Below are 10,701 nucleotides of genomic sequence, written 5' to 3' on the forward strand. Positions count from 1 at the left end.
ATAGGTTCTTCTTTAGGTCTATCAATAATAACAGTAATCGTAACAGGATTCATGGTGTTCTCTTGGATGGTGGTAGTTGGATTACTGAATCGGAGGCTGTTAAATCCACTTTCGTTACTACTTTTAAGGGCATTTTGGGTAGGGATTTCTTTGATGGGTATAGGGGTTTGCATAGAATACAAGGTTTATTGTCTAGAAGGTTGACGCGTGACCAGGTTGATAAGCTTAATAGTGATGTGTCTGCTAGTGAGATTGAAGTAGCGTTTAGATCTCTTAGTAATAACAAGGCTCCTGGTCCGGATGGTTATCCTGCTAGTTTTTTTAAGAGCTCTTGGGAGGTTGTTGGGAGAGAGGTTATCCAGGCTATCCTATCTTTTTTTCAATCTGGTGAGCTGCTCAAGGAGACTAATAGCACTTTTATACCTCTTGTTCCTAAGGTTCCTAACCCTAGTAAGGTTGGGGATTATAGGCCTATGTCTTGCTATAACACTTTGTATAAGTGTATTGCTAAAATTCTGGCTAATAGGATTAAGAGTGTTCTCCCTGACCTGATTGATCCTGTGCAGTCTGCTTTTGTGGAGGAGAGGAGAATATCTGATAATATTTTCTTACCCTAAGAGCTGATGAGAGGTTACCATAGATTTTCGGGCTCCCCTAGGTGTGCTATGAAAGTGGACATCATGAAAGCGTATGATAATGTGTCGGGAGTTTTTGTTTGATGTTCTTGTAGGTATGGGGTTTCCCTCTAGGATGGTTGGCTGGATTAGGGCCTATATCACTAGCCCTTCCTTCTCTATTTGTATTAATGGTGAGTTATGTGGGTACTTTAAAGGGGCTGGGGGGCTTAGGCAAGGGGACCCTATGTCCCCTTATTTGTTTGTTATGGTGATGGAGGTCTTAGCTAAACTTTTTGTTGAAAAGGCTGCTCTTCCTTCGTTTAAATTCCATTGGAGATGTGAGAAGAATAAGATTGTTAATCTCTGTTTTGCCGATGATCTCATGATTTTTTGTAGAGGGGATGAACAATCTGTGACTCTCCTTAAGGAAGCCCTCGTTGAGTTTCAGGCCCTCTCTGGGCTTACTCCAAGCCCTGCTAAGAGTCATATGTTCTTTGCTGGCATGGATTATCAGCTGAGGGCTAGTCTCCTAGCTATTATGGATTTCAAAGAAGGGCAGTTACCTGTTCATTATCTTGGTGTACCTCTGATCTCTACTAAGCTTAGACATGTTGATTGTGCTCAGTTGACCTCTAGAATTGCTAAGAGAATCAAATCATGGACTAATAAGTCTCTGTCTTTTGCTGGAAGAGCTCAGCTTATTAAGTCTATTCTTTTCTCCATGTAGGTGTATTGGTCCTCTCTTTTTATCCTCCCTAAGAAAAGTGGTTACAGAGATTGAGGGCCTTCTCAGAGCGTTCTTTTGGTCTGGGTCTGAGTTAAAGAGATCTGGGGCTAAGGTGGTTTGGGTTCATTTATGCCTTCCTAGGAATGAGGGGGATCTGGGTTTCAAATCCATTGAAATCTGGAACAAGGCTGCTGTGAGCAATCTATGTGGTGCCAATGGGTTAAGTCTTTTCTTTTAAAAGGGAGGAGCTTTTGGAGTGTTAAGGTTCCTAGTGACCCTTCTTGGGTGTGGAGGAAGATTCTTGGGCTTAGAGTTGATCTTGTACACCACACATTAGATACATAATTGGTAATGGAAAGTCATCTTATCTTTGGTTTGATAATTGGCATCCTTTAGGTCCCCTTAAGGAGAGATTTGGCAATAAGGTTATCTATGATTCTGGCATTCAGGCTCATGTTAAGGTGGAGTCCATTGTTAATGGCTCCATGTGGGTGTGGCCCGGAAGCCAGACTTAGGAATTGGATGAAATCAAGGCTGGTATCCTTGAGGATATGTTACCCTCTCAGAGGGATGATAGGATAGTGTGGTGTCCTTCTAACGATGGTTGTTTCACTATCAAGTCAGCGTGGAATGAATGGAGACCGCACAAGCCTAGAGTTCCTTGGTCTCATCTCTTATGGTTTAAGCATCATATTCCTCGTATTAGCACTGTGGTTTGGATGGCTATTCAAAATAGGCTTAATACTTTGGATAGACTTGTTTTGTTTTGTATGATAGATTCTGCTATGTGTGTTTTGTGTGATGATCAGGATGAGGATCATAGCCATCTGTTTTTTAGCTATCCTTTTTCTATGAGAATCTGGAGGACTATGCAGACTAAGTGTAATATCACCTGGCCTGATTTGCCTTAGATTGATTTTGTTGGTTGGCTCTCTTGTTAGATGACTGGTAGTTCTTTGGCTGTTACCATAAGCAAGTTGGTTTTCACATGTACTATCTACTATCTTTGGCAAGAGAGAAACTGTAGAATTTTTAAAGAGTCTAAGTCTAATGAGATTGCTATTATGAGTAGAATTAAGAATCTTGTTAGATACAGGTTACTGTCTGTAAATAAGTATAAATGTGATAAGGCTAATGCTTGGTTCTTGAGGGAGTGGTCTCTCCCTACTTCTATTTTACAAGTTGGTCACTAATATTTTAGTTGTAGATGGAAGATTTGTCCAATAAAGGTTGTCACTTGAAGGGATCATTTTGATATCAGCTTTGTTATCTAATTGTTTCTCTACAGGTCTGCTGGACTCCTCCTAGGGTTGAGGGTTGAGTGAAAGTTAGCATATAATTGGAGTTGAGGGTTAAGTGATGTGAGCCACTTATGTTTGCTAATGGTTTTCTCTTGCAGGTTTTGTGCTGGCATAATTGTAGGGAAGTGGGTTGAGTGGGAGAGGAATATATTAGGGCTTTGTTAGCTGTGTTTGTTTAATTGGAATTCAGGGTGAAGTGATGTGAGCCACATATGTTTACTAATGGTTTGCTCTTGCAGGTTTTGTGCTGGCACATTTGTAGGGAAGTGGGTTGAGTGGGTGAGGAATATATTTGGGCTTTGTTAGCTATATTTGTTTGTGGGTTGAGTGACTTGAGGTTTATATATTTTGATATGATTGGTTGGTTTTTTTTGCAGGTTCTGTTGGGTTATTTGGATGGTTTTCTATTGAGGGTTAAGTGTGGTGAGCAATATATTGTTGTTGTGTAATCCGTTGTCTTATTGATTGCGGGTTACGTCGCTGGCATCTGGTATTCATTTGTGAGTTAGTGGTTTTTATTTCTGAGGGTTGAGTGATGTTTAGCACATATTGGTGAGTTTATCTCTAGCAGGTTGTGGCTTCTGAGTTTGGTAGTTGTTTAGGCTATTGTCGATCCTCTTCTCTTGGGTCCAGTCTTGGGTTCTGCTGTTCTAGTCGCTATATCTGTGTGTGTTTTGTCACATTTCTTTGTTGGTAGTGCATGGGTTTCCCTGCTTGCCGTGTATGGATAGCCGTGCTGATCTGTGTGCTTCAGGTGGTGTGTTGCTGCTGGGTGCCTTTATCTGCTGTGGCCGAAGTTGGTCTTTGTTTTCAAGGGTGCTGTTGTAGTGGATTTCATCTTTCCCGTTGCTTCCGTGGTGGTGGGCTTAGTCCATTATGTGAGTTGTCTTATTTTTTGTTCTGCCGGTCTTGTTAGCTTCTTGTGCCACTGGGTTTTTGCTGTTGCTGTGTTGCGGATTGTTGCCGCTATATCTACTTGGTGCTGTTCTTTGTTGCTTTCTCTACTGCTATTGTGGTCTATGACCCTATCCGGGGGTTGTTCTTGTTTTGTTTCATCCTGCCTTGTTTTGTTATAGTTGAACTTATCATTGGTGTTGTTTTGTTTTCTTGTGGTGTTTTGTTTTTTGATTCCTTTTTTGTTTTTTTGTTTGCTTTGCTTTGTTTTTTTTTTAGGTCCTGGGGTATGCCTCTTGTATCTGTGTGTTCTTTTGTCTTTTATTTTAGGACTTAATTACCAAAAAAAAAAAGAAGAGAATTTACAGAGTACCTGTAGCTTAATGATATTAGTTTCACTTAAGCAACTCATTTCATGTTTTCTAAATCACCTAAGTGTTCAATTCTCAAGTCCAAAAGGATGAATTTGAATTCCCTTTAATTTTCATCATATTTCCTTTTCTTTCCTCTAACTTTCTCTTCTAGTTCTCATGAAGAAAGTTTCTCTCTAACTCTCTCCATCCTTCTCCATCATTCTCTCTTTTTTTTCTAAGGACTAATTGGCTTAGGCAACTAACAGTTTCATTAGCTTAAGTGGCTAAGTTTAACTCAAACTAATCTTGCTTAGCCTCTAAGAAAGATATTTTACTTAGTAATTGTACCATAATGATATTAGTTTAACTTAAGCATCTCATTTATGGTTTTCGTGATCACCTAAGTGTTCAATTCTCAAGCCCAAACGGTTGAGTTTGAATTCCCTTTAATTTTTATCCTATTTCCCTTTCTTTTCTCTAACTTTCTCTTCTGCCACTCCGGAAGAAAGTTTCTTTCTAACTCTTTCCGTCCTTCTCGAACCTTCTCTCTTTTATTTTAAGAACTAATTAGCTTAGGCAACTATTAGCTTCAATTGCTTAAGAGGGCAAGTTTAACTCAAGCTAATCTTGCTTAGCCTCCACGAAAGAGAATTTTCACAGTAATTGTAGCTTAACGATATTAGTTTAACTAAGCAACCCATTCCATGTATTTTAAATCACCTAAGCGTTCAATTCTTAAGTCCAAAAGCAAGAATTTGAATTCTCTTTAATTTTCTTCCAATTTCCCTTTATTTTCTTTTTATCTTCGAGTTCTCAAGAAGAAAGTTTCTCTCTAACTCTCTCCGTCCTTCTCTATCCTTCTCTCTTTTCTTCTTATAACTAATTAGCTTAGGCAACTAATAGTTTCATTCACTTACGAGGCCAAGTTTAACTCAAACTAATCTTGCTTAGCCTCCTAGAAAGAGATTTTACTTAGTAGTTGTACGTTAATGATATTAGTTTAGCTTAAGCATCCTATTTAAAGTTTTCTAAATAACTTAAGTGCTCAATTCTCATGTCCAAAAGAATGAATTTGAATTCCCATTAATTTTCATCCCATTTCCCTTCCTTTTCTCTTACTTTCTCTTCGACCACTCCAGAAGAAAGTTTTTCTCAAACTCTCTCCGTCCTTCTCCAACCTTCTCTCTTTTGTTCTAGGAACTAATTGGCTTAGGCGACTATTAGTTCCATTAGCTTAAATGGCCAAGTTTAACACAAACTAATCTTTCTTAGCCTCCAAGAGAAAGAATTTACTGAGTAATTGTAGCTTAACGATATTTACTTTTACTTCAGCGACTCATTTAATTTTTTCTAAATCACCTAAGTGCTCAATTCTCAAGTCCAAAAGGATGAATTTGAATTCGCATTACTTTTCATCGTATTTCCCTTTCTATTTCGAACTTTCTCTTCTACCACTCTGGAAGAAAGTTTCTCTCTAACTCTCTGCGTCCTTCTCGAACCTTCTCTCTTTTATTCCAGGAACAAATTAGCTTAGGCAACTATTAGTTTCATTAGCTTAAGAGACCAAGTTTAACTCAAACTAATCTTGCTTAGCCACCAAGAAAAAGAATTTGCGGAGTAATTGTAGCTTAACGATATTAGTTTACTTAAGGAACTCATTTCACTTTTCTAAATCACCTAAGTGTTCAATTCTCAAGTCCAAAATGATGAATCTAAATTCCCTTTAATTTTCATCATATTTCCGTTTCTTTTATCTAACTTTCGCTTCTACCATTCAAGACGAAAGTTTTTCTCTAACTCTATCCGTCCTAGACCAACCTTCTTTCTTTTGTTCTAGGAACTAATTAACATAGGCAACTATTAGTTTCATTAGCTTAAGAGGCCAAATTTAACACAAACTAATCTTGCTTAGCCTCCAAGAAAGAGAATTTACGGAGTAATTGTAGCTTAACAATATTAGTTTAACTTAAGGAACTCATTTCATGTTTTCCAAATCACCTAAGTGTTCAATTCTTAAGTCCAAAAGGATGAATTTGAATTCCCTATAATTTTCAACCTATTTCCCTTTCTTTTCTCTAATTTTCTCTTCTACCACTCAGGAAGAAAGATTCTCTCTAACTCTCTCCGTCTTTCTATAACCATCTCTGTTTTATTGTAGGAACTAATTAGCTTAGGCAACTATTAGTTTCATTATCTTAAGAGGCTAAGTTTCACTCAAACTAATCTTGCTTAGCCTCCAAAAAAGAGAATTTACAGAGTAATTGTAGCTTAATGATATTAGTTTAACTTAAGCAACTCATTTCATGTTTTCTAAATTACCTAAGTATTCAATTCTCAAGTCCAAAAGGATGTATTTGAATTTCCTATTACTTTCATCCTATTTCTTTTTCTTTTTTCTAACTTTCTCTTCTAGTTCTCAGGAAGAAAGTTTCTTTCTAACTTTCTCCGTCCTTAGACATCCTTCTCTCTTTGTTTTCAAGGAACAAATTAGCTCAGGCAACATACAGTTTCATTACCTTAAGTGGTCAAGTTTAACTCAAACTAATCTTGCTTAGCCTCCAAGAAAAAGATTTTACTTAAATTGTACCTTAACGATATTAGTTTAACTTAAGCATCTCATTTAAGGTTTTCTAAATCACCTAAGTGTTCCATTCTCAAGTGCAAAAGGATGAATTTGAATTCCCTTTAATTTTCATCCTAATTCCCTTTATTTTCTCTAACTTTCTCTTCGACCACTCAAGATGAAAGATTTTCTCCAACTCTCTCCATCCTTCTCCAACTTCTCTTTTTTGTTTTGGGAACTAATTAGCATAGGCAACTATTAGTTTCATTAGCTTATGTGGCCAATTGTTGCTTAACGATAATACTTTTACTTAAGAAACACATTTGATGTTTTCTAAATCACCTATGCCCTCAATTCTCAAGTTCAAAAGGATGAATTTGAATTCGCATTAATTTTCATCCTGTTTCCATTTCCTTTCTCTAACTTTCTCTTCTACCACTCAGGAAGAAAGATTCTCTCTAACTCTCTCCGTCCTAGAACCTTCTCTCTTTTATTGTAGGAACTAATTAGTTTAGGCAACTATTAGTTTCATTAGCTTAAGAGGCCAAGTGTTCAATTCTCAAGTCCAAAAGGATGAATTTGAATTTCCTTTAATTTTAATCCTAATTCCCTTTTTTTTCTCTAACTTTCTCTTCTACCACTCAAGATGAAAGTTTTTCTCTAACTCTCTCCGTCCTTCTCCAACCTGCTCTCTTTTGTTCTAGGACCTAATTAGCTTAGGAAACTATTAGTTCCATTAGCTTAAGTGGCCACGTTTAACTCAAAATAATCTTTCTTAGCCTCCAAAAAAGAGGATTTATTGAGTAATTGTAGCTTAACGATAATACTTTTACTTAAGCACTTCATTTGATGTTTTCTAAATCACCTAAATGCCCAATTCTCAAGTCCAAAAGGTTGAATTTGAATTCACATTAATTTTCATCCTATTTCCTTTTCTTTTGTCTAACTTTCTCTTCTACCACTTAGGAAGAAAGTTTCTCTCCAACTCTCTCCTTCCTTCTAGGAACTAATTAGCTTAGGCAGCTATTAGTTTCATTTGCTTAAGAGGCAAAGTTTAATACAAACTAATCTTGCTCAACTTCCAAGAAAGAGAATTTTCGCAGTAATTGTAGCTTAACGATATTAGTTTAACTAAGCAACTCATTTCATGTTTTCTAAATCACCTAAGTGTTCAATTCTCAACTCCAAAATGATGAATTTGAATTACCTATAATTTTCATCCAATTTCCCTCTCTTCTCTCTAACTTTCTCTTCGAGTTTTCAAGAAAAAAGTTACTCTCTAACTCCGTCCGTCCTTCTTCATTCATCGCTCTTTTCTTCTAGGTACTAATTAGCTTAGGCAACTAACCGTTTCATTAGCTTAAGTGACCAAGTTGAACTCAATCTAATCTTGCTTAGCGTCCAAGAAAGAGATTTCACTTAGTAGTTGTTCCTTAACAATATTAGTTTAACTTAAGCATCTCATTTAACGTTTTCTAAATCACCTAAGTATTCAATTTTCAAGTCCAAAATGATGAATTTGAATTCCCTATAACTTTAATTCTATTTCCCTTTATTTTCTCTAACTTTCTCTTCTAGTTCTCACGAAGAAAGTTTCTCTCTAACTCTCTCCATCCTTCTCTACCCTTCTCTACCCTTCTCTCTTTTTTTTGGAACTAATTAGCTTATGCACCAAATAGTTTCATTAGCTTAAGTGGCCAAGTTGAACTCAAACTAATCTTGCTTAGCCTCCAAGAAAGAGATTATACTTAGTAATTAACGATATTATCTTAACTTAAGCATCTAATTTAAGGTTTTCTAAATCACCTAAGTGTTCAATTCTCAAGTCCAAAATGATGAATTTGAATTCCCTTTAATTTTCATCCTAATTCCCTTTATTTTCTCTAACTTTCACTTCTACCACTCAAGACGAAAGTTTTTCTCTAACTTTCTCCGTCATTGTCCCATCTTCTCTCTTTTGTTCTAGGAACTAATTAGCTTAGGCAACTATTAGTTTCATTAACTTAAGTGGCAAAGTTTAACTCAAACTAATCTTTCTTAGCCTCCAAGAAAGAGAATTTACTGAGTAATTGTAGCTTAACGATAATACTTTTACTTAAGCAACTCATTTGATGTTTTCTAAATCACCTAAGTGCTCAATTTTAAAGTCCAAAAGGATGAATTTGAATTCGCATTAATTTTCATCCTATTTCCCTTTTTTTTCTTTAACTTTCTCTTCTACCACTCAGGAAGAAAGATTCTCTCTAACTCTCTTCGTCCTTCTAGAACCTTCTCTCTTTTATTGTATGAACTAATTATCTTAGGCAACTATTAGTTTCATTAGCTTAAGTGGCCAAGTTTCACTCAAACTAATCTTACTTAGCCTCCAAGAAAGAGAATTTATAGAGTAATCGTAGCTTAACGATATTAGTAACTTAAGCAACTCATTTCGTGTTTTCTAAATCACCTAAGTGTTCAATTCTCAAGTCGAAATGGATGAATTTGAATTCCCTTTAATTCTTATCCTCATTCCCTTTTTTTCTCTAACTTTCTCTTCTACCACTCAAGACGAAAGTTTTTCTATAACTCTCTCCGTCCTTCTCCAACCATCTCTCTTTTGTTCTAGGAGCTAATTAGCTTAGGCAACTATTAGTTTAATTAGCTTAAGTGGCCAAGTTTAACTCAAACTAATATTTTGTTCGCCTCGAAGAAAGGGAATTTACTGAGTAATTGTAGCTTAACAATAATACTTTTACTTAAGTAACTCAGTTGATGTTTTTTTATATCTTCTAAGTGTTGAATTCTCAAGTCCAATAGGATGAATTTGAATTTGCATTAATTTTCATCCTTATTCACTTTCATTTCTCTAAGTTTCTCTTATACCACTCATGTAGAAAGATTCTTTCTATGTCTCTCCGTTCTAGTAGAATATTCTCTCTTTTATTGTAGGAACTAACTAACTTAGGGAACCATTTGTTTCATTAGCTGAACAAGCCAAGTTTCACTCAAACTAATCTTGCTTAGCTTCCAAGAAAGAGAATTTACAGAATAATTGTAGCTTAACGATATTAGTTTAACTTAAGCAACTCATTTCATGTTTTCTAAATCACCCAAGTGTTCAATTTTCAAGTTCAAAAGGATGATTTTGAATTCCCGATAACTTTTATCCTATTTCTGTTTCTTTTCTCTAACTTTCTCTTCCAGTTCTCAGGAAGAAAGTTTCTCTTTGTAGACACCCCATTTTTGACCGTCCTCAAGACTTGGACGTCACCGTTTGAACACTCGGTGATTATCCATGTTTGTGTTCGTTTGGAGTTCCCGGAGGTCTCGGCTACGCGCCTTGCCTCAGGATCTCCGAACTCGACCGTTTAGTGTCTGGTTTTGCACCAAACACTTGCATTTTGCCTTGGAAGGGCAGGGAATGCCTTGTGAGGTATCCCCATACACCACCGGCAGTGGCTAGAGGCCACCGGCTGGTTTTTGATGCCACCGGCAATGTATATTGCCGGCCGGCACTATTTGTTGCCGGTCAGCACTATTTAGTGCCGGTTGGCACTCTTTTTTGCCAAAATGGCATCTTTGGCCGTCCGACTACTGTGCATCTGCTTTTGCAGATATTTTAAGATAGCTGTCTTGCTTTTTGCTCCCCTCCATACACGTGTATGGAGGGATCTCCCTCTTATGAAGCTTGTCTTGTAAGCTTTACAAGACAAGAAGTTCTATAAAGAGAGGGACTCTCTCTTGTTGCAAGGGTTGGAGACTTTAGACATTTTAGAGACAAAAAACACAGAGAGAAGCTCTGGTTTTTAGGGTTAGGATCCATACATATCCTATCTCTCTTTTTCTCTCTTTGTGTTCTAGGTGTTTTGTGTCTTACTATTGCACACAAACACCTAGTGTTTCACCTTCCTTTGGCTCCTGAGGTTCTAAGGGGCTGATTTTGGTGTTTTGGTGTTGGATTCAAGCCAAGGAAGGCCATTGGAGCATCATTGTTGAAGAGGTCTTCAAGGGTAAGAATCTCACCCCTTTGTTCCCCATTTTTGTACCTTATTTCTACCTATCTTTGAACTGTTTTGGTGCTTAGTGTATAACATAAAAAAGTTCTGTTTTTTAGCCCTCTTGATTGTTTATTAAGAGTGTTTTGTGGTTTGAGGGTGTTTGGCCCCTCTTAAGCCTTGTAAGGCCTCATTTTGTGCCATTTTGAGCAAGTTTCGAGACTTTGGTGTTTGGGCCTCTTCACCACTGAAATCTTGAGAGATTTCAGTGG

The 10,701-nt window shown here is 36.9% G+C and overlaps 1 protein-coding gene across 1 annotated transcript; it reads left to right on the forward strand.

Annotated features, from left to right (window-relative positions):
• Positions 1-696: 696 nt before the first annotated feature.
• Positions 697-3,094, forward strand: LOC145802446 (uncharacterized). Its single transcript, XM_082895162.1, has 6 exons — positions 697-1,241; positions 1,345-1,563; positions 1,682-1,831; positions 2,744-2,770; positions 2,885-2,924; positions 3,023-3,094. Exons 1-6 carry the CDS (start codon positions 697-699, stop codon positions 3,092-3,094), a joined length of 1,053 nt encoding a protein of 350 aa, XP_082751288.1.
• Positions 3,095-10,701: the final 7,607 nt, after the last annotated feature.

This window comes from Camellia sinensis, chromosome 11, assembly GCF_055761805.1.
Source record: "Camellia sinensis isolate YWXY chromosome 11, ASM5576180v1, whole genome shotgun sequence".
Lineage (NCBI taxonomy): Eukaryota > Viridiplantae > Streptophyta > Magnoliopsida > Ericales > Theaceae > Camellia > Camellia sinensis.